General features: G+C 40.1%; 1 protein-coding gene across 2 annotated transcripts in view; it reads left to right on the top strand.

The window, feature by feature from the left end:
• Positions 1 to 22407, top strand: part of zgc:66447 (SLAIN motif-containing protein-like) — a 32434-nt gene extending 10027 nt beyond the window's left edge. The window contains exons 3-8 of one of the 2 annotated variants that reach the window (XM_067996964.1): positions 9772 to 9921; positions 13406 to 13546; positions 13761 to 14066; positions 15384 to 15521; positions 17742 to 18072; positions 19669 to 22407. In XM_067996964.1, the coding sequence (XP_067853065.1) occupies positions 9772 to 9921; positions 13406 to 13546; positions 13761 to 14066; positions 15384 to 15521; positions 17742 to 18072; positions 19669 to 19735 (1133 nt within the window). In that variant the 3' untranslated portion in view covers positions 19736 to 22407. The remainder of the gene's footprint in view (positions 1 to 9771; positions 9922 to 13405; positions 13547 to 13760; positions 14067 to 15383; positions 15522 to 17741; positions 18073 to 19668) is intronic. The other variant, XM_067996965.1, reaches the window with a different exon arrangement.
• Positions 22408 to 24124: the final 1717 nt, after the last annotated feature.

Raw genomic sequence — 24124 nt, 5'->3', positions numbered from 1 at the left:
CTGCACAAGACCTCCAACCAACACTATACACCAGATACATCGACGACATTTTCTTTCTATGGACCCACGGCAAGGAATCACTAAAGAGACTACACGATAACATCAACAAGTTCCATCCCACCATCAAGCTCACCATGGACTACTCCTCAGAATCAGTTTCTTTCTTGGACACACGAATCTCCATCAAAGACGGGCACCTCAGCACCTCACTCTACCGTAAGCCCACGGACAACCTCACGATGCTCCACTTTTCCAGCTTCCACCCTAACCACGTCAAAGAGGCCATCCCCTATGGACAGGCCCTGCGAATACACAGGGTCTGCTCAGACAAGGAGGAACGCGATGGACACCTACAGACGCTGAAAGACGCCCTGGTAAGAACGGGATATGACGCTCGACTCATCGATCGACAGTTCCGACGGGCCACAGCAAAAAATCGCATAGACCTCCTCAGGAGACTAACACAGGACGCAACCAACAGAGTACCCTTTGTTGTCCAGTACTTCCCCGGAGCGGAGAAACTACGCCATGTTCTCCGCAGCCTTCAACATGTCATCAATGAGGACAAACACCTCGCTATGGCCATCCCCACACCTCCACTACTCGCCTTTAAACAGCCACCCAACCTCAAACAGACCATCGTTCGCAGCAAATTACCTAGCTTTCAAGAGAACAGCGTCCACGACACCCCACAACCCTGCCACGGTAACCTCTGCAAGACATGCCAGATCATTGACACAGATACCACCATCACACGAGAGGACACCACCCACCAGGTGCATGGTTCATACTCCTGTGACTCGGCCAACGTTGTCTACCTCATACGTTGCAGGAAAGGATGCCCCAGAGCATGGTACATTGGCGAGACCATGCAGACGCTGCGACAACGGATGAACGGACACCGCGCAACAATCGCCAAACAGGAGGGTTCCCTCCCAGTCGGGGAACACTTCAGCAGTCATGGACATTCATCCACCGACCTTCGGGTAAGCGTTCTCCAAGGCGGCCTTCGAGACACACGACAACGCAAAATCGTCGAGCAGAAATTGATAGCCAAATTCCGCACCCATGAGGACGGCCTCAACCGGGATCTTGGGTTCATGTCACGCTACACGTTACCGCACCAGCGAACAAATGTTATCTTTTTAATATAACGGGTCAGTTGCTGTCTTTTCTATGTTTCTACCTCTCTATCTCTTTTTTTGGTGATTTGTATATTCTGTGAGACCTGGCAGGTAACACCTGTCTGTCTGCACACTGATTGCCTTGGCAACGGGCAGTTGAAAAAACTGTCTGTACTCACCAAGCATTGTTCTGTGAATTATAAATGCGATTTCATTTCGAGGATCTCATTTCACATCGTTCACCTGACGAAGGGGGAAGCCTCCGAAAGCTTGTGAATTTAAAATAAAATTGCTGGACTATAACTTAAGAACATAAGAACATAAGAACATAAGAAATTGGAGCAGGAGTAGGCCAATCGGCCCCTCGAGCCTGCTCCGCCATTCAATAAGATCATGGCTGATCTGATCCCAACCACAAATCTAAAGAACACAAGAAGTCGGAGCAGGACCCGGCCACATAGCCCCTGGGCCCTCTCCGCCACCCACAGGGCATTGACCGATCCGAACTCAGCTTCATGTCCAATTTCCTGCCCGCTCCCCATAACCCCTAATTCCCTTTACTTCTAGGAAACTGTCTATTTCTGTTTTAAATTTATCTAATGATGTAGCTTCCACAGCTTCCTGGGGCAGCAAATTCCACAGACCTACCACCCTCTGAGTGAAGAAGTTTCTCCTCATCTCAGTTTTGAAAGAGCAGCCCCTTATTCTAAGATTATGCCCCCTAGTTCTAGTTTCACCCATCTTTGGGAACATCCTTACTGCGTCCACCCGATCAAGCCCCTTCACAATCTTATATGTTTCAATAAGATCGCCTCTCATTCTTCTGAACTCCAATGAGTAGAGTCCCAATCTACTCAACCTCTCCTCATATGTCCGCCCCCTCATCCCCTTGGTGTTGTAAAATTGTTTACAATTGTCAACCCCAGTCCATCACCGGCATCTCCACATCCTATTTCTTGTGTAGTGCATGATTAAATTATGACTTCAGCTCTGAATCACTTTTTCCAAAAAGACTGAAGTAAAAGGATCAGATCATAGCCAGTAATTCTTAATAACTAAGTTGTAGCTCTGGGGAAGTAACTCTTGCCTTTTTAAACACAAAAAACTCAACATTATGTGTAATTAGACAATGCTATGTAAAATAATGCTCAGATACAGAATTGGCTAACAGCAAAACAATTTAAGTTTTGTGTTCTAGCAAAATATGCCACCACTTTAAGTCATCAAATGTGTAAAAAGTAGTAGCCTCGTCATAGTATCAAACTAAGTACAGCACAGGAGGAGGTCGTTTGGCCCATTGTGTCTGTTCCGGCTTTTCGAAAGAGCTATCCAATTAGTCCCACTCCCCTGCTCTTTCCCCATTGCCCTGTAAATTTTTTCCCTTCAAGTATTTATCCAGTTCCCTTTTGAAAGTTACTATTGAATCTGCTTCTACCACCCTTTCAGGCAGTGCATTCCAGATCATTACAACTCATTGCGTTTTTAAAAAAAAAATTCCTCGTGTCGCCTCTGGCTCTTTTGCCAATCACCTTAAATCTGTGTCCTCTGGTTACTGACCCTTCTGCTACTGGAAACAATTTCTCCTTGTTTACTCTGTCAAAACCGATTTTGAACACCTCTGTCAAATCTCTCATTAACCTTCTCTGTTCTAAGGAGAACAACCCCAGTTTCTCCAGTCTCTGCACATAACTGAAGTTCCTCATCCCTGGTACCATCCTAGTAAATCTCTTCTGCACCCTCTTTAAAGCCTTGACATCCTTCCTAAAGTGTGGTGCCCAGAATTGAACACAATAATCCAGCTGAGGCCGAACCAGTGTTTTATAAAAGTTTAGCATAACTTCCTTGCTTTTGTACTCTCTGCCTCTATTAATAAAGCCCAGGATCCCATGCTTATTTAATAGCCTTCTCAACTTGTCCTGCCACCTTCAAAGAATTGTGTATGTGCATCCCCAGGTCTCTGTTCCTGCACTCTCTTTAAAATTGTACCATTTAGTTTATATTGCCGCCACTCATTCTTCCTACCAAATGTATCACTTCACACTTCTCTCCGTTAAATTCCATGTGTCTGCCCATTTTACCAGTCTGTCTATGTCCTCCTGAAGTCTTTTTCTCCACATTGTTTACTACATTTCGTGTCATCTGCAGACTTTGAAATTATACCCAAGTCCAGGTTATTAATATATATCAAAAATAGCAGTGGTCCTAATACTGACTCCTGGGGAACACCGCTGTATGCTTTCCTCCAGTCTGAAAAACAACTGTTCACCACTACTCTCTGCTTTCTGTCCCTTAACCAATTTTGTATCCACTGTCCCTTTGTCCTGTGGGCTTTAATTTTGCTAACAAGTCTATTATGTGGTACTTTATCAAATGCCTTTTGAAAGTCCATATACACATCAACCGCACTCGCCTCATTAATGCTCTCCGTTACTTCATCAAAGAACTCAATCAAGTTAGTCAAACACAATTTTCCTTTAACACATCTGTGCTGACTTTCATTTATTAGCCCATTCTTTCCCAAGTGCCAATTAATTTTGTCTCTGATCGTTGTGTTTCAAAGTTTCCCCACCACGGATGTTAAGCTGACTGGCCTGAAATTGCCGGGTTTATCCCTCTTCCCTTTTTTGAACAGGGGTGTAACATTTGCAGTCCTCCAGCACCGTCCCTGTATCTAAGGAGGATTGGAAGATTGTGGCCGGAACCTCCACAATTTCCACCCTTACTTCCCTCAGTAATCTAGGATGCATCCCACCTGGACCAGGTGACTTTTCTACTTTGAGTACCTCAAATCTTTTAAGTACCTCCTCTTTATTTATTTTTATCCTATTCAATATCGCTACTACCTCCTCCTTTACTGCTACAATGGCAGCATCCTCTTCTCTAGTGAAGACAGATGCGATGTATTCATTTACTACATCTGCCCCCATGAGAAGATCTCTTTTTGTCCCTAGTCGATCCCATCCTTTTTACTATTTATATGTTTATAAAAGACTTTTTTGGGTTCCCTTTTATGTTGGCTGCTAATCTATTCTCACACTCTTTGCCCCTCTTATTCCCTTTTTTTAGATCTCCTCTATACTTTCTGTATTCAGCCTGGTTCTCTACTATATTATGAACATTACATTTGGCATAAGCCTCCTTTTTCTGTTTCATTTTAATCTCTATACCTTTAGTCATCCAGGGAACTCTAGCTTTGGATGCCCTTCCTTTCCCCATCGTAGGAATGTCTACTCTGCACCTGAACCAACTCCTTCTTGAAGGCCTCCCATTGTTTAATTACTGTTTTGCCTGCCAATTTTTAATTCCAATCCACCTGGGCAAAATCTCTTAAACTCACTGAAATTTGCCCCCCTTCAGTTTAGTATTTTCACATTTGATTGTTCCTTGTCCTTTTACATTGAGTTACATCGGAACTACAACACAGAAACAGGCCATTCGGCCCAACTGGTCTATGCCAGCGTTTATGCTCCACATGAGCCTCCTCCCTCCCTACTTCAGCTAATCTTATCAGGATATCTTTCTATTCCTTTCTCCCCCATGTGATTATCTAGCTTCCCCTTAATGCATCTATGCTATTTGCCTCAACTACTCCTTATGGTAGTGCGTTCCACATTCTTACCACTCTTTGGGTAAAGAAGTTTCTCCTGAATTCCCTATTGGATTTAGTAGTGACTATTTTATATTTATGACCTCTAGTTTTAGACTCCCCCACAAGTGCAAACATTTTCTGTTCCAGAAAGTTCTTTTGTGTACACTTCAGGAATTCTTCCCCTTCTTTGCCCTTTACACTGTTACTGTCCCAGTCTATATTGAGATAATTGAAGTCCCCCATTATCATTACTCTATAGTTCTTGCATCTTTCTGTAATTTGCCTGCAAATTTGCTCCTCTATATCCTTCCCACTATTTGGTGGCCTGTAGTATACACCCAGTAGTGTAATAGCTCCTCTATTGTTCATTAATGCTAACCAAATAGATTCTATCTTTTGACCCCTCAACTACATCATCCCTTTCTAGTACTCTAATAATTTTTGATCAATGCTGCCACCCCCTGCCCTTTCTTTCCTTCCCTATCTTTCCTGTATACCTTGTAGCTGGGAATATTAAGAACCCAATCCTCTCTTTCTTTGAGCCAGGTCTGTTATTGCCACTGTTAGTCCCATTTGGCGACTTGAGCCTGCAGCTCACCAACCTTATTTACCACACTACATGCATTTACTCACATGCACTCCAAACTCATCTTAGTCTGCCTCACATTTGTCCCCTGTCTGATTTCCGCCCCCCCCCCCCCCCCCCATTTCTGAACTCTGCTGTAGTGCTATTTGTGCCTCCCAGTCCTCTGTGCACCTTGTTTCTCCTATCTAATGTTTCATCCTGGTGCCCATCTCTAACATTAGTCTCTAACACATTTTACAGTTTCATATCTAAAAAGATTCCCAGTGTTGTGTATTGGGAATAAGTTACACAAAGAACCTACTTTTGTATTGCTCTGAATGCAGCAAGCTGCAACCATTAAGTAAGTTTGCTGGAATTTGATAAGGCTGGTGGCCAGGAAGCCCAATATATTGAATTAATCCTGTTGAATGTTCAGTGGATTTGACCTGCTGCCTTTAGGCAGCGAGGGTGCTAGCATTAATGTAGCATCCGCTCCAGTGGCAGTACTGTATATCATGTGGACTGTGATGACGAGAGCCATCTGGCACCACCACCAGAAAACTGGTTCTTGGTATTCTCAATGGTATCAGCATCTAGTTAGTATTTGTGTACACCTTTGATGTCTGGGAATATTAACAGGGTTCTGTGCCATTGAGGAACAAGTCACCAGTATTTAAATTTTCCATGTTATTGGCTCATCTTTTGTTGGAAAATTTGGGCCAAGATGGTGTTTATGACCAGAGTTGCTAGTTGCCCAAAACTCTGAGAATGAAATTTGGTTCTGTTGGGTGATTTCCATTTGAACTTCTACTGCTAATCCATATTGAGGTTTTTTTTAAAATATTACACTTCAGCACTAATGTAAAAGTATTTGGAACTATAAATGGCTTCTCCCACACAGTTACATGCTCCATTCCCAAAGTTAGCCAAATTAGTGTCAACGCTACAACTGGCATTATGCAATAAGTGCAGTAACCAGTAACTTTGGATCAGTCAGCAGTTTTCATGATCTTGCTCTGTCAAGTTATATAAAGAGTTCTATAAAGAAACAGAATCTATTGGGCTGTTGCAATATTTGTCAAAAAAGATGATTAGACCTCAATAGTTTTTCTTTTTATAAAAAAAAGAGCCAGGGCATAAACAAAACAAAGTTGACTTCTGTCTGTTTTTATGCCAGTTTTTAAGTTGATAGCAATATGCATTGCTAAATCATTAATGCAGTTTTTAGCAAAATGGGGACGTAATGCTTTTATTGTGCAAATAAATAAGTGCTCTGCCTATAAGCTAGAATACACATTGAATGTCATGCTCTGTACTGTTGAGTTTAACTGAAAATGCCCTGAGGGCTAATGCAGTTATCTTGTTTCCATTGTACTCTGTGATAGATACTTGGCAGGATTTCAGGTCAGTAAGTATTTTCCTTTTCTCCCTGTGGCTTCTTGGAAGTTACGATTACAGTAGTCCCAATTACCACCAAAAGTAAGGGGAATTTGGATGGGAAATGGGGTGTTTGCTCTTAATTGGTCATTTAAGATCATGGTAACACCCCATCCCCTTTTTAAAAGCATGTTTTCAGAACATTGAACAACACAAAATTGACATTTAAGACTAAATATTAATTGCAATCAAACTGAAGGTAACATTAAAATAAATCATCACCAAATAGTAACTTGAACTGTTTCCTTGTGTATAATTTCTTCAACAGTTGCCCAGGAATGATGGTGATGTGTTATGTATTCGATTTTTAAATAAACTAACAAAAAAATTGACCCTTTTGCCCCCACTACTACCCCTAGGATACTAAAGTTCCCAACTAGAAGGGTTTCAAGGGTGGTAATGCCAGAAAACATTTTTGTATGCAACTGACATCCTTTACACTGTATAAAATGGTTTTCAATGTAGGCAAGTGTGAGGTCATCCACTTTGGACCCCAAAAGGATAGATCAGACTACTTTCTGAATGGTGAAAAGCTCAACAGTGGAGACCCAAAGAGACATGTACAAAGATCATTAAAATGTCATGGACAAGTACAGAAAGTAATCAAAAAGGCTAATGGAATGCTGGCCTTTATATCTAGATGACCAGAATACAAAGGGGTAGAAGTTATGCTACAGCTATACAAAGCCCTGATTAGACCACACCTGGAGTATTATGTTCGGTTCTGAGCACCGCACCTTAGGAAGGATATATTGGCCTTGGAGGCAGTGCAGCGTAGATTTACTAGAATGATATCTGGCATCCAAGGGTTAAATTACGAGGAGAGATTATACAAACTAGGATTGTATTCCCTAGAATTTAGAAGATTATGGGGTGATTTGATCAAAGTTTTCAAGATATTAAGGGGAATTGATGGGTGGGTAGATAGATAGAGAAACTATTTCTGTTGGTTGGGGAGTCTAGGACTAGGTCATAGCCTAAAAATTAGAGCCAGAACTTTCAGGAATGAAGTTAGGAAACACTTCTACATGCAAAGGGCGGTAGAAGTTTGGAACTCTTCCGCAAACGGCAGTTGATGTTCCTGATTCTAGTCCTATTAGGGGTTTAAATGTCCAAATCTGGAGAAAATCAACAGAACTTTGGCAGCAGTCTCATTTCCAGCACATGCTCCAGCCTCCACTCCTTGTAACTCAGATGGGCTACTGGTGTCAAACTACTTGATGCATAGCTACTTACTTGAGTCACAGAAGCCCTTTTGCTGACATGGGGATTCTGGAAATGAAGTAAGATGCAGTCCAAAAGGGTGTTTCAAATTGTTAGAGCCCAAGCTTGAAGATCTGTCTTCCTGATAGAACAAGTTCCTGTATGTGTTTTCTTAGTTTTATTTCATTGAGTGATTAACACTTAATCTGTAGGATAACTGTCTTAATTAGCTAAGAGCAAACTTTTGGTTAATCATAGAGTTCACCTTCCTTTTCCATTATTTGTCATCAAGTTGTTGTGTGCCCCATTTAAGATCAAATGAGAAGGTTGCTAAGAACAAGTAGAAATGCTCCTTAACTGGAGAGGGTATCGATCACCCTGAGACCAAGAAAGGAGAATTTTAAAAAAAGTGATTTGAGAAAGAAAAGTACCATTTCAGCTATTTGAGTACAATATATACAAGAGGAAAGTGGGATTGCTTTTTTTTTCTACCTTGCTACAGTTTTGATGTTGGGCAGGGAGTCACTTATTATCTTGATGGTGTACATGGAGAGGGTTGTAGGATTTTTTTTTTATATATTTGCGATTGTACCACTGCATATACAGAAAAAGTTCCCATTCATTACTCTTAAATTATGCATAAGGGATATTATCAATAACTGCCTTAGTATGATAAAACAGTGGGGTGGGTTTCCAGTTGCTTTTATCTACCCTACTGCAGTAAACCTAGGTGAGTGGGATAATGTCAATTTGATAACATAAAACCCTAAACAGTAATTTCACATTTTGTAGGTAGATCTTTTTCTTAAATGTTTCTACCTGGATTTTAAATTGTGCAGTTTCCTGTATTGCTTTTAAACTGGTGGATAAGCACCATTTTAGTGAGTGTGAGTGGCAAGGTAACTATCCAACAGTAGGACAGCTGTCTGCACTGCTGTCCTGGTACAAGAAGAATTAACCACTGAGTAATGCAGAAAAAGTTATTGATGCTTTGCTCTACTTCTCCAACTGCCTATGCTGACAAACTGCTTGTCCAGCATCAGTTCTTGGATAGCTTCCTTTGAATGTAATGTTTGAACCACTGCAACACTAATGTAGTTTCAATTCAACCAAAGTAAATTGGTACAAGTGCAGTAGAGTGTAATTACCTCAGTTTAAAGGCAAGTAAAGTGGGCTGATCTTTTTATATAAAGAAGGAAAACTTGCAATTATATAGTGCCTTACTGATACTTTCATAAATGTTCCAAAGTGCTTTGAATTATTTTTGTTGTGCACTGGTACATGCAAATAGAACATTGCTTGGACAGAACCTCCATAGAACTGGTGTGCTCCCTTCATACTGCATTAGTGTGTCAGTTTAGATTATACACTAAAGTCCTGGAATGAGATTTGAACACTCAATCTTCTGACTCGAGGTGCTACCATTTAAGTCAATCTGAAATTGTAAATGGATGATAAATTTCCAGTGGTCCATGGACTATAGCTTGTAATAAGTAAGGTTACTTGGTGTGATGTAGATTTTTGTTTGTTACTTTTACATTTACATTGATGATTTATGATCTCGATGGAGTTAATCCAGCTGCACATGACAATTCCTGACCGGTCAATTTTGATCAATGTTTCTTCACGTTGAAAGCCATGAGCAACACTAGTATACCCATCCAAGCATAGCCTGCCTCAAACACCATGAACTGACTCATTTTAGTTTAGAGGTAGTGGGAGTACCTCCATACTAGTCTAAAAGTTGATCCGAACCAGAATGAGTGTACTTCAAAAAGTATCATGTCAATGTAACCTTCATGCCTGTTGCATTTGTGTCTAACTGTGCATGCGTTTCTGCTTTTCCGTTCTAGCCAACAGATGGAGAAACATCTATTGCACTCCGTTTTCCTCAGCCTGTGCTTATAGCTCCAACACAGATGTCACTTCGTGTAGCAATCTCTTAAACTCTTCTGGTTTCCTCAAAACGTCTACTAAACCAGTACTAACCTATGGCAGTTCAGGTATGGTACACCTGTCCATTAATGAAGTGTCGAATTTATAAAGCATTTTAAACTGTTAACGTTGCTTTTCCCTTTGTACAGACTGATGCATGTTCTGTGGGAGCTTTTTCCAGGTTTCATCAGTGTAAGATTTGAAACTAAATGCATGATGGACATTGCTTTTTGGTTAGCTGCATGGCTTTCATGAAAACCCTCTGGTCTGTTGCATATTATTGCATATTGCCTTCAAAATAGAAAATCTGAATCTTAAAAATTAGAAACTCAAGCTCATGGATCATACCAGCATTCATTAGCATCCAGGACTTTTCCTTTAGACAAACTGGAATTCAGGTTTTTTAGATAACATACTGCCAAAGGTACATGTTAAAAGGAATACATTTGTATCAAAATAGCTATATACTTATTAAAATAACCATATTTTTAGTCATTAATACTCATTAATTTAGTGGCCAATTCCTCCATAACGAGCATGTTTATTTTTAAGTTTTATTTTAAATTGAGAACTCCTGCTAAGTTTTTGCTCTGCCTACTACTCTAGGAAATGCACTGCTTATCCAGCCACATGCAACAAAGTTCTAGCTCCTGCATAGAAACAAAATTTTGCATATTGATAAGATCATACCTAGTGTGGCAGGTGTGCTTTTTTTTTATACTGGGTGCGGAAGAAGGAAAACCATTTTATGAAGCAGTATCGTGCATTTGGATTAGAAAGTTCTGAACAGCTGGAGCAGGAGACTGATAATTGCAACAACACTAAGTTTGTACTTTGACAAGAATTTCTCCTCTTGACTGCTGTTTGACGGGTGAAAAGTAACCTTTAACTATTCCGACGAAAAATTCTTTGTCAAAACCCAATGCCTCTGTACATCTGATGCAGCTGTTAATCTCTACCTGTATCCTTGCAAAACATTCTTAAATGTAAATATTAATTTGCTATAGAAAATTGTTTTCCTGCTGTTCCCTCTGAACAGTGACAAAGCAGGCTCATTTGTCCTGCAGATTTGATGAGCTTCTGCCTGATCAGAATACTGCATAGTTGTACCTCCATTTTAGCAGTTATATTTTCTAATGTACCTTTTTTAAATAGCTCATTGTCCCCTTTAATGTATGTTTAAGCATATAAAGTGGTGACACCTTAATTTATGTTTGTTATATCGGTCATTAATTACACCAGGATCACCATGCAGCAGTTTCAACCGCGTTACTTGTGTTGCAGTAATGGTTCTTTCCTCACCTTTCCTGAAGGCACTAACTCATGCTGGAGTATAGTTCCATGATTGTCCTGCAATACCTCATCCAAGTGCCCATTTTTTCAGTGTGAGCCCAGATGTTGAACGTCAGAAATACTGTTTAACCTTGGGAGGCATTATTTCTCAATCTTGTCCAGTCCTCACCAGATTTCAACATGCAATTTCTAGTAGGGAATATGGGTTAGTGATCAAGAACAGAATCCCAGGCTGATTTCTGCCTGACTATGTGAGTGCTGATACAAATTGTGCTATCTCCATTGCTGCTCTGGCTTGAGGTCAACTTCCAGATTAGGAATTGAATGTAGGACCTTTGTGGTTTGGGTGATTGTGCCCAACCAACTGATGCACTGAACTATTGGGAACATAATAGCTATATATTGCATCAAAATTAGACTTTGGATTGAAAATGGCAAAATGCTGAGTTTGTCATTTCATTTTAGTTATAGAATTGCGCTTGCTCTCCAATTCAATGATGTATGCATTAAAAGTAAGCTGTTGAGTTGCATTTGAAGGGCTAATAGCAAACTGCTCTCTCACTACATTCAAGGATGGCTGGTGAAGGAAATTAAAATCTTGCACTGGTGCCGTTGGAGCTGCTCTTCTGATAGTGGGATTAAGAATGGGGGGTGTCATTTCTAACCTGTTTCATACTAAATGTTCAGTGTCTTCATATAATTAATGAACAAAGTGCCTTATGGTTGCATTTTTTACAACTAAATTAGTCTCAACCAAACAACGAATGGGCAGGGTATGGGTTCCATGTGTAGGTACAGGAAAAGTCATTCACATAATGAGATGATGTAAGGCATTTGTAAATAGATTATTTTGAAAAACTCAGGTGTCTTTACACTACCTATTGAAATTTTTGAACTCTGTCTTGATTCTAATGTATAGGAACATTTGAAAAATTAGCTTTTCAATATTTGGTCCTGTGGTATCATTTTCCACTCCTGAAGGTGTTCATTTGTGTTTGTAGCATGATCCCACAGAGGTCACCCAACACATTGTCATGTATCCATTCTTCACATGTGAGTTAGTGACTGCATGACTGCATAGCAGAGCCCAATCCTGTTTCTGCCCAACATTCACAAGTTTTGTTTTGAGCAGCAGTCAATAATTGGGACAGAAGGTTCTAGGGCTTCACCCGCCCGCCCGCCCCCTGCCCTTGAGGTTAGGACATAGAACCCCTAGACCCAAAATGCTGTTGTGATATCATGCTATGAGTAAATAGCAAAGTAGCTTTTATGATCAGTGACGTATTGTCAAACTGTCCAAACATACCAACAAGGAAGGCCATGACCAGTGAAATTTGACCTGATTCAATTGGGGAATGTACAATCTATTCTGACCAGACTTTCATCAAGATTATTTTCTTTTTCTTAATTTTGTCCCATTTTCCCCTGAAGCAACCCTCCCATAATTCGCTCACATTTCCATTCTCCATATCTAAGAGTCACGTCTCAGGATTTTTTGACCATTTTGCCACTCGAGCGTCTCCTTCTTCCTCCAGTGTGATTTTTGTTTTTCTCTAATAGCTCACACCAGCCATCCTGATTGAGCTTGCCAAGGTAGTAGCAGTTTGTGCTGTGGGCCCCTGTCCAAATGGATTTCAACTGTCCACACTCCTTTCACGTAGGTCTCTTGTAGGTGGAGAAAACTTTTATCCCATCAGTCTGGGTTTGGACTTGAACTCAGATCTCGGAGAAAGGCAAGTTTCTAACTCATTGCACCACCCAATTCTCGTGTTTAAATATACTTATCTTATTGTAAACATTGGTTGTTCTGTTTGTAGTGCAATGCTGTGCCAAAGTGCTGTGTACTCTGGTAAGAAAAAGTAAACACAGTCTGATGTGTGCTGTGTGTAGAATGGTCTTGTTAATCTTTTCTAAAGAACCCAAGCTGTGGAACATAATGAATGCTTTTGCAGTGTTTGTTTAATTGTTACTAATGGTTTTAAAGGCTAATTTGAAAAGACCAGTAGGGAAATCATAATATTTCAAGCTGAGGTCATGGGTTAAAACACTGTTATAGTGGCTTTGTGTTGTTGCATGTATTGCTGGTGAAGTGATCTAGCAAACTAAGTACCTGTCCTGTACTTGCATAGATCAAATATTTCCATCTGCCTAATATCCAACCAGTGGATTTGACTACTGTGAATAATTTCCTGTAACTCTGCCTTTGTTGGTTAGTTACTACTTTTCATGTTTGTTCTGTCCGTCTCTTTGGTCCTGAAGGCTATCCAACCATTCACTCAGCACTGAGTTCCCAATCATCCATTGACAGTGAGCTAAGCACCTCTGATGACTCTATCTCCATGGGTTATAAACTGCAAGATCTGACAGATGTCCAGATCATGGCTCGATTACAGGAAGAAAGTAAGTGGAAATATAGAAACTAGTACAATATTAACTTTATTTTCACTAACGTGTTTATATTGGGGCAACTTGGCTGCGACTTATTGCATTGCATCAGATATCGATGGGTGGCGGGATGAACTTTGAGATTGCAGTTTGTTGAGAGGGAGAAGAGAAATAAAACCATAATTACTTACGGAAATCTTGTGTATTGATTTATTTTTTTCTTTTTAAGGTCTTCGACAGGATTACGCCTCCAGTTCAGCATCGGCTTCCCGCCGTAGCTCCAGTGCCTCTCTAAATTCCCTGAGGAGAGGTACTTACAGTGATCAGGAGTTTGACACTTATAGTCTGGATGATGATGATGAATATGATTACTCTTTATCCCAGCACAGCATGCACAGATATTCACCTTCTCCACGAAATTCACCTCGATCACAGTCTCCAGTTAGAGGAGCAGCAACTGCAGGAAGAGTTCGTCCTTCACGGCGCTGTTTGCAGGGTCGAGTGTCTGAGTTAATGAATTATACGAAGAATCAAGGTACCATACCAGCTTTAATCTGTACTTATATTGAGAGGGGTTTCAAGAGTTTTTATTTTGAAGGAGTGAAAAATTACCTAAATGTTTTTCAGTACAATTCTCTCTTCCTACATTGGACTTGTGATTTCAGAAAATTGTGTCTTAGTGTATGCATAATAAACGCCTCAGCTTTTGGATTATTTTGTGGGGAAAGTGTTTGCCTTATACCCTAAGTTTTTTTTTGTTACATGTACAAAACAACATGTATGTATTAATGATTTGGACTTGAATATGGGGGGGGGGTGGGGCTTGATCAAGAAGTTTGCAGATGGTACAAAAATTGGCCGTGTGGTCGATAGTGAGGAGGAAAGCTGCAGGAAGATATCAGTGGGCAGAAAAGTGGCAAATGGAATTCAATCCAGGGTAGTGTGAGGTAATGCTTTTGGGGAGGGCAAACAAGACAAGGGAGTACACAATAAATGGGAGGACCTTGGAGTGCATGTCCACAGATCCCTGAAGGTAGCAGAACAGGCAGATAAGGTGGTTAAAAAGGCATACGGGATACTTTCCTTTATTAGCTAAGGCATAGAATATAACAGGGAGGTTATGCTAGAACTGCATAAAACATTGGTTAGTCCACAACTTGAGCACTGCTTACAGTTTTGGTCACCACATTACAGGAAAGATGTGATTGCACGAGAGAGGGTACAGAGGAGATTTATGAAGATGTTGCCAGGGCTGGAGAATTTTAGCTGTGAGAAAATTGGATAGGCTGGGGTTGTTTTCTTTGGAACAGAGGAGGCTGAAGGGAGATTTAATTGAGGTATATAAAATTATGACTGGACTAGATAGGTCCTCCCTATCCGCTCTATTTCCCTTAGCAGAGAGGTCAATAACCGGGGGCATAGATTTAAGGTAATTGGTAAAGGATTAGACAGGAACTGAGAAATATTTTCACCCAGAGGGTGGTGGGGTCTGGAACTCACTGCCTGAAAGGGTGGTAGAGGCAGAAACCCTCAACTCATTTAAAAAGTACTTGGATGTGCACTGGAAGTGCTGTAACCTACAGGGCTACGGATTAAGTGCTGGAAAGTGGGATTAAGCTGGATAGCTTTTTCGGCCGGCATGGACATGATGGGCCGAATGACGACCTCCTGTGGTGTAACTTTGTATGATTCTATGAACATTTTTGTTCTTGGAATGTTGGCAACATTAACAAGGTAATATTTATTGCCCATCCCTAGTTGCCCTGAGAGCATTGAGTCAACCAAATAGCGTGGGACTGGAGTCACATGAGGATGGATTGGTTAAGTCTTGTTTCACTTCATTCCATTACAGAGGAATTGCGCCGCAGTATGCCCAACCTGGCCAAGTCTGGGATTCGCTGCTCTGACTCTGGCAGAAACAGTCGAAGCTTTGAATCTAATCTGCAAATGCCCAACAGTCGAATTTCACGGTTGCAGCAGTCTCCAGCTGGTATGTCACATTGGATCTGTTCTGAGAAGTAGTAACTTTAACTGATCACCCATGCAATGCGTAAGTTTCCAGCTTTATCAGAAATGTAAAATTCGTCTGCCAGAATAAACTTGTGGCATGCTCGACTCCCTTGCCTTCTGTTTTCATTGTTGAAAATTTCAAAGTAAAATTAAACATCAAAAGAGGCTTCTATTTATTTGTTATCCTCAATGGCCAAACCAACCTAAGAAATTGCAGGACTATCAGTCCATTTGAGGGTTTGGATATCTGATTTTAAATTAATGTGCAGCTTTGGCATTTAGGATTTGTGGTCTGCTTTTCCTGTAACAAACCTCACTCTTGGCATTTTTCTTTCCTTGAACTAATGTGGCACTGACAAAATTCACATTCAGCATTTGGATAGGATTCTGAGACTGCCCTCTTCATAGACCTTTGATCTAGGACAGGATTAGCTCATCACTATTGTAGTCCAATAGTTAAGAGCCTGGAGGGATACAGAACAAGATTCTGTGCCAACTGACCTGGAAACTTGGGCCTGGATGTAGTGTTGACAGCATGGTACCCGGTTAGCATTGTGACTAATTTCTTCAACATTAACAGGAACTCATTGACATAAACTTGCATGCCTTGGGTGCCAGCAGGTGGCTGACATTGCGTGGAGATTCGATTGAAAGAACTTAGGATACCAATGTGGGGGATGTATGATGGCCAAACTAAGTGCACAAGTACTATAAATATGTGCCAAGGAAGGGAGTTTTTAAAGTTGCCTTTTCTTTCCTGATAAATACAGCACTTGCGAAAATCTATATTGAGCATATATAATTCTACATGTTTACACACCTAAATTGGAACTGCCAAATTCTGAGCCTTCTGCCAACTATATAACCATGGTGAAATTCCTTTTAAGAGCCAAATTGGGAAGGAGCAAGGCTGGAGCCAAAGGTCAGAAATGGTAGATGCTGCCTGGATTCGAGAGAGATGAAAATAAATTGTCTTTGAAAAGTGGGGTGGGTGTTGGGGGAGAGGGAGAAGGGAAAGTGTCAATGGTCCATCAATAGGCACCATGGAAGGATCAAGATACATCTATTTGACCATTGCACCAAGAGAAATGAAGGCCAGGCAGTCTGAAGGCAAGAAATGTGAAGGAAGCTGATGAAAAGTGAAACCATCAGCAAATCTGACACTGTTTATCCTGTGCTATGGACAGTGTTGTGCTGTGAAGCCACACCCACTGAACCAGCAACTGATTTGTACTGATATTAAATTCAGCTCCCTCACAGCCTACTTAAGTAACATTCAAGTCAGTATATCAGATGTCATCAACACTTGCTGCTTATACAAAATAGATCCAAAATCAGGAGCACAGTTGTGCACATTAGAATGCAGTGCTGCAGAGTGAGAGAACGCAGGTTTAATCCACCACTGTCTAGTTGTCCATGTGAGCTGTGCTGCATCGGGAATAGGAAAAGGAAAGAAGTACCTTCAGCAGACTACTTTCAGGTGCCCTCTGGTAGCCAGGTAAAAGAAGATGCCAATTGCAGCTTAAGAGCAACCCCCTCTTCTGGGGAAATGGAAAAACTTACAAACCCATGCTGTAACTGACCTGGGACTGCTTGATTGTGACTCTTGGAAACAAAAGGTGGGAAAAAAATGGTCTATTCCCCAATACTGACTTCCCTCATTCACCTTGAGCACAAAAATAATCACATGTATAACTGAGTTAAGAAGTTTTTCTTTATGTCTATTTCTCAAATATTTTAAACAAAATTTGCAAATGTATAAATTTGTGAAGCAGATCAGTTTAATTTTTAAAGTGAGACTATGGGTTATATTTTCCTCTTCTAGTTTCAGCAAGGAAGATGTGTAAAGCAGCCAACACTTTATACTTGCATTTACTTTTTTTCTAAAATTAGCAACAAGAGAAAACGTACTCCAATAAATTTTGTAGAATGTTTAAATTGCGCTGGAGCACCACAAGCTATGTAATTAATCATGAAACTTTATTAGCGTTTAATGTATCCATTCAGCTATGTTTGGTCCATGTTATGGTGTTTGTGGACATGGTGAGAATTTGTGGTAATGTTCAGTTCTTCAATCACAGTTAAACAATTTAAAAATTCATATGTTCAAAAGGTATGTAAAGAAGGTTTATGTGAAAGATGCTCCTAAGGAGAACAATAATAGTGCCTTGTTGATCGTTTCTTTTCTCATTTCTTTCAGGTCCATCAACTGGGAAGCTCAGGTACACCACTGGTAATAGCAACCAGACTCCCCTCTCAAACAGACAGCCAGTGAAAGCTATTGCTAACAGTAACTCTCCCTTAACGACAAGGCATCCAGTGAAAGCAACAGGATACCCAGGTTCTGGGAGCACTGTTCGTAGAATCCAGTCTCCCACTTGTTCAAGCACTTCATCACCAACTGGTGTTGTCTCAACTGGAAGATCCTGTAGCTCAGCTCCTGTGCCCAGGAGCACCCCTGCCAAGTCACGAGTTACTTGCACTGCCACTACCACAGTTTCCAAGAGCAAGCTTATGCAGCCAGCAAGAAGGTAAGCCTAATGTATTGATGACTTCAGATTAAAGATAAAAGGAGTATAACTTGTCTTGGAGTTCTTTTAAGTGTGCAGACCTCATGATTCAAGTTATTTTTAGATCTTGGCTTGTTTTCCTGTTATTACGGCTGTTCTAGCATTTTCTGATACTATTGGATCAGCAGAAAACTGTTCAGCTCAGTTAAGGGTTGTGCAACTACGTGCCAAACGTCTCTGTCCTTGGGCATAAGAATGAGAAAGGATCACTTTGTTCAAGATGGGAATTTTTTTTTTAAAAGGGGCAATGTTCCAGATAATCACCCCACCCAAATATATAGTTTGGTGACTAATTCAAATTTGTATGGGGATTTTGTTAAAGTACCAATGTTCTCTCCTCTTAACTGGATTGGCTGCTTCATGGGTTATGGTTATATTGGCACCAAGTGTTCTCTACTCTTTGTTCATATGTGAGCTGTGATGGTGTTGCAGGTTATGTAACATATGTTGAATTTCAATGAATGAGAGAACCTGGTTTTCCCCCCCCATTTTCTAAATGTGGCTTATCCTCAACATGTCCTTGTGCCTCTCCCTAATTTAAAGTAGTTAAAAGTTAAGTTAATTATTGTTTGTTCATCTGCCTTGGTCCAAAACAACTAGAGTACTAAAAGGTATTCTTTATATAGTGCATGATGTGAATTCTTGGAACATGTCTATTGTGGATTTTCCCCATTAGCCTAGCTGGACAGTCTTGAAATGCAGCAACCTGGACCAAGCTGCTAAAATAAGAGGAAGAATTCATGTCCGAGCAGCCTGTTCATAGTCTATTAATGTACCACTATTTTTCATAGGAATAATGATGCTGCTTCACATTATAACCAGATTTCATAAGGTACTTCTAAGCAGACTTGTGGCTCTTTAGAAAATCATCACATTAGTGCTTCTGCAAGCCAAGTTTCCAGTGTACTAACTCAGCAATATCAACATCCGTGTACTTCAATTTAATACTGATCTTTCAACTTACAAAAGATTTCTACCCCTTTACATGCATATTATCAATTGCTTTATTCCCCCTTCCTACCTGCTTCATTAGTTCTGAGCTATTATTGGCCAATAAAAATTTTCAAATACTGGAGATGGAAATTATAAAAGACTGAGGGGGAAAAATTAGGAAGGAACTTAAGAACAGAAGTAGGCCATTCGTCCCCTCAAGCCTGCTCTACCATTCAGTTAGATCATGGCTGATCTGTACCTTAACTCCATTTACCCATCTTGGTTCTGTAACCCTTAATACCTTTTGCCTAACAAAAAAATCTACCACCGAATAAAAGGTTGGGTAATAGGAGAATATCTGGATAGTCATGCAATTGGTGCATAGCAAAAAGAATAGAGATGGAGGAAAAGGGAAGAGAATCCAACACACTGAATAGACTAGCGCCAGTAAGAGGCTGCTTGGGGACTGACCATCACAAGTAGATTGCCACAATACACTAGGTACTCTTATTTATTTAAAACAAACCAGCTTCTTTACTGACTGCAGTTTTAAGTTTTGAGAGCTTGCTTTTGTGTTCTATTTTAATAATGTGATTGGAATTAACTATATTACTCTATTATCAGGACTCTGCAGCTACCGAAGACACACAACACTGTGACGGAAGACAAGTGGAAAGAAGGCTGTTACTGAGGAAAGCCCAAAGATTCAAAACTGCTGGCACCTGATGAAGTGAAAGCCCAGCTGGCTGGGCAGAAGTCCAATTTAAATCAAACACTGGAAAGAAGTCCAGTTTTTGACAATGGAACAATATTTTGTAAAGATTGGTTTTAAATGTTAGTGGCCATCTGTGCCAAGATTTTGATTCCTGGGCTCCTGTTGATTGCATCATCAGCCCAGTTGTATAAAGCCAGGTTGTGCCATTAGGTACCTTAAATTTACTAGTTTACATATTTATGCATTGCAAACCCAAACTCTCCAAATTGACAGTGAACTTGAGGGTAAAATTATGTAACAAATAAGATCTTTAAATAGCAAAAGCAATCACATTTTGCCTTGATGCTTTATCATCTAAACCTTTTTTCATTCCTACTTTAAATGAAAGTGTGTAACAGAAAGAGAAGGCAAAATAACTGGGGTTAGTGTTTGGAGCTGTCTGTAGTTGCTAAGTATATGAACATTCCTTTGCTCAGTTCCATTCTGAGGCTCACAATTTATGTGAAGATTGTTTCACAAAAGCTACAACATTTTTTTGTATGTGTTAGTGTTGCAGTTAGCCAGGATATGTTGCATGAACAACAGACTTTGTTCCTCAAGTGGATGCCAATTACATTGGAGCAACAGGGAAAATTTATTAACTGTCACAAGGTTGAGGAGTACCTAACATCCTTGGCATACCTCAAATGTGCAATGTTTAGGGAAGTGGTCAATAGTTTAATTAAAGTATGGAGATTTATGTCCAAGTGGCATAGTGAAAGTTTGAAAGGCAGCATTCATTAGGAGAGACATGGTGCAGTAAATACTAAAAATGTTTTGAAAACATTTAAGTTGCTGTCCCTCTAGCAGTTCCATGGGCTTATAAACCTACTGCATGATTGAATTGTGGAGAGGGGGGGGGGGGGCTTAGGATTTATTGTATCCTGAGTTATGTAGAGGAGAGGACCAATCAATCTAGGTTGTTCTGTCACACATCTCAGCTGCTGGTGTTTTTTGGAGCAGTGGGCCAATTAGCCATCAGTTTTCCCAGTGCAGAGAAGTAAGATGTTTCATGTTTACATACTGAATTTCTGAGGGTGCTCTCAACCCAAAGGGAAATTGACTACACCACACTTGTCACTTGGAACTGACATGTGAAGTTGGATGACATCTGAGGAAAGAAATTTGGGAAGATACTTGTAAAACTTAAGAATTAAGGGGTGGGAAGGCAGAGAAACTCAACCCATCCATCTTGCTCTTTGTGTGAAATTTAAATTTTCAATTTATTTCAATAATTCATGTTCCTATTTGACCAATACTTCTTTACTATATGATATTGGACAAATATGTAACAGGCTGACTGCATACCTGAAATGGATTGTATTAAAACTTTGATAATCTGTGACTGTTTGGGCTATGCTAAATTGGCATCAACTGAAGCACAAGTTTTTCTTGGTATTATTTGACTTAGTTAAAGATACATTTTATGAGCTCTGTCACCTTATCTCCTCTCTCCTCCAAGTGATGCCTTCATATTTAGTTATAGCATTTGCAAAGGAGTCTCATTACCTGATGGATGAACCACTCAAACTCATTTGTTACCTTCTGTGACCCCTGATCAATCTATTGAACAAGGTGCTGGTTAAGGTTGGGGATGAGCAATGCTGAAAGTGTCAACTCATCTCATTAAAAGCACTGCGGACTTGTCTTGTGGTAACTGAGTGTCATTAATGCACTTGGCACACAGACATCCTAAACGTAGCAAGAATAGGTACAGCCACTTTACTTAGTGGTTTAAGCTTTTCAATTAGCTTAGAGGGGAGAAAAATATACATTCTGCAGGAGGCTATAGCATGTTGTAATCCTAAACAGATAATTGGCTTTAATTTAGCCAGTATGATTCATTCTCACTCAATTTCTTGAGCCAGGTTTGGAGGGTAGAATGACTCAATTGCACTGTATTGGGTTGAGGAAAAATATCAAAATTGTGGGATGGTTAGTAAACTGGCTGGAGTATGGGATCCAATCTTCAGAATGTTTCTTATGCAACTAACCACCCCTGCCCCCACCACCTTGTGAGTTAGTAGTAAGGTCTGTGCTTTGATGTGGATTTTACTGTTGCTGTTCTCAAGCAGCTGATTTACACAACCAGATTTTTTCTTTGTATTTTAGTTCTTAAAGGACGTTACTGAAGGATCTTTGAATGTGTATTGCGGAGTCTTTATAAGATAGAAGCGTTAAAAGTCTGCTTATTTTCATTTGTATACTAGCATGAAGTCTTGTATGTGGTTTTATTTCTTCACTATGCTGGCATTGATTGGGTAAATGTTAAGTGTAAAAGGCAGTCCACTTGAATTTCTTAGTTAAATGAAACTTTTTAAATTAAATTTACTGTGAGTCCTTTTTAATCTGCTGATTACATCAATAATGTTCATCCTTTTTACCCCTCAATTAGACCTTCAAATACTGACACTCCCAGGGCCCCTGACCTAATTACAATAAGACAGTGGCAGGGACATTGGCAAATGTGCCATTAATATACAGCAACTGATTTTTTATATATTTGGTCATAGCTGATACCAGGGAACTGCTTTCCATTAGAAGCTTACTAATGGTAGAGTGACAAAAGCAGGTAAACCAGGTACATATTTGCACATTCATTTCAGCAATGGACTTTAGTCACTAAAGGATCTTTGTGCTTCTCATGCTGCTAGTGTAATTGCCTACTGTACTGCCAAGACTGAATTTTGTTGTAGCTGTGTCCTGATTATCTATCAGCTTGTGCATCAAAATCCTTGACAAAGATCTGCACATTTGTGCAGCCCTAGTCCAATGCAGTCTAAACTAAATTCTTCAGTATGGCTATCAAATTATTTGGTGAAATCCTCAGTCACACTGCATTTGGGCCTTTGATCTTGAATTAAGAATGGTGTTAATTGGCACTTAAATGTCATTAGTTTTGGTGTCACTTTACTGTTTTCTCAGATCTATATGTTATAACACTGAGTTGTACACCCTCAGGACTGCATTTTGCTTACCCTATCATTCAATGGATGTTGTCCTGATTTGAGTGGTTCAGTTGATAACCCAGCTCAAGTAAACCACATCACTAGCTAGCATTGTCTGAGACTGTTCTGGTTCTTTTGCTTAAGATTTCCAAAATTGGTTTAAATCTGGTCTGTTTCTTCAGACTTAATGCTGTATCTTCCCACATTAGCCTTTTACTAGTGCAGGTTTCTGCTTAACTCTAGCAGCCTTGTTGCTGTTCCTTCCCACCATATTACTACCATTTTTTCCACTGTTCTGGCCTATTGCTATGCCAGTTTGCTGCTTCTGGCAGCCCTTTGCCATTTCCTGTTGCCTTATTGCTCTCCCTTTCTAATCAAGGGTATGTTTGCTTCAATAACTAACACCATAAAAGTAATTTATTGGCTGCAAAGCACTTGGACATGAAATGTCTTCTATAGGTGCAATTTTTTGTTAAGTTTGAAGAGACACTGGGGCTAGAAACAGTTAAAAGGTCATCAACCTGAAATGTTATCAGAACTGGAAGTTGACAATTTAACAGTTTTTAAGCAAGCAGGTAATGATTACTGTTTGCATAAGATAGTTACACCCATTTTTCTCCCCCCCCCCCCCCCCAGGGAAAGGGAGGTGAAGGGTGTCTCATTTGAATTAGTCTAACTAGTTAAACACAGTTTCACTTGGCTCACAACATCCTATATGACAAAGTAAAAATGAAGCTTTAGTCATATTATCAGAGTAAATAAGGAGAAAATTTCCAGTGGCAGCAGGGCCAGTAACCAGAGGACATAGATTTATGATCAGCAAAAGAGCCAGAGGTGACATAAGGAAACATTTCTTTATGCAGCAAGTTGGAATGCACTGCCTGAAAGGGTGGTGGAAACCAAAAGGGAATTGAATACTTGGAGAAAAAAGAAATATAGGGCTATGGGGAAAAGAGCAGGGAAAAGGGACCAATTGGATAGCTCTTGCAAAGAGCTGGTACAGGCACGATGGGTTGAATGGCTGCCTCCTATGCTATACTTTTGTTCCATTAGCAGAAGTCCAATTACAGTTAGGTTTTAATTAAATTAAGTTTATACCAGCCATAAGTATTATACAAAGTAACATTCAAAACAGTGCTAGAGAATGGAGCTAATAAGTGAAGAGATATGTTTATATTACACACTAAGACCAGAAGTATGAATGAACCAACAAGCACAAAGTCTCAATAGAATTGTCAATGCAATTCTAATTTTTCTGTAATCTGGGCACAATAGACCACAGTAACATACTGCAAATTTAAGCTATCACTCAGCTACTTTCCACTTACTTGTTCTAAGCCATTTTCACAAACTGCTATAGGATCAGTCTAACTTTAAA

The sequence above is a fragment of the Heptranchias perlo genome, chromosome 15 (genome assembly GCF_035084215.1).
Source record: "Heptranchias perlo isolate sHepPer1 chromosome 15, sHepPer1.hap1, whole genome shotgun sequence".
In the NCBI taxonomy this organism is placed as follows: Eukaryota; Metazoa; Chordata; class Chondrichthyes; order Hexanchiformes; family Hexanchidae; genus Heptranchias; species Heptranchias perlo.
The sequence above is the reverse complement of the archived record's forward strand: the minus strand, read 5'-3'. Positions and strand labels throughout refer to the sequence as shown.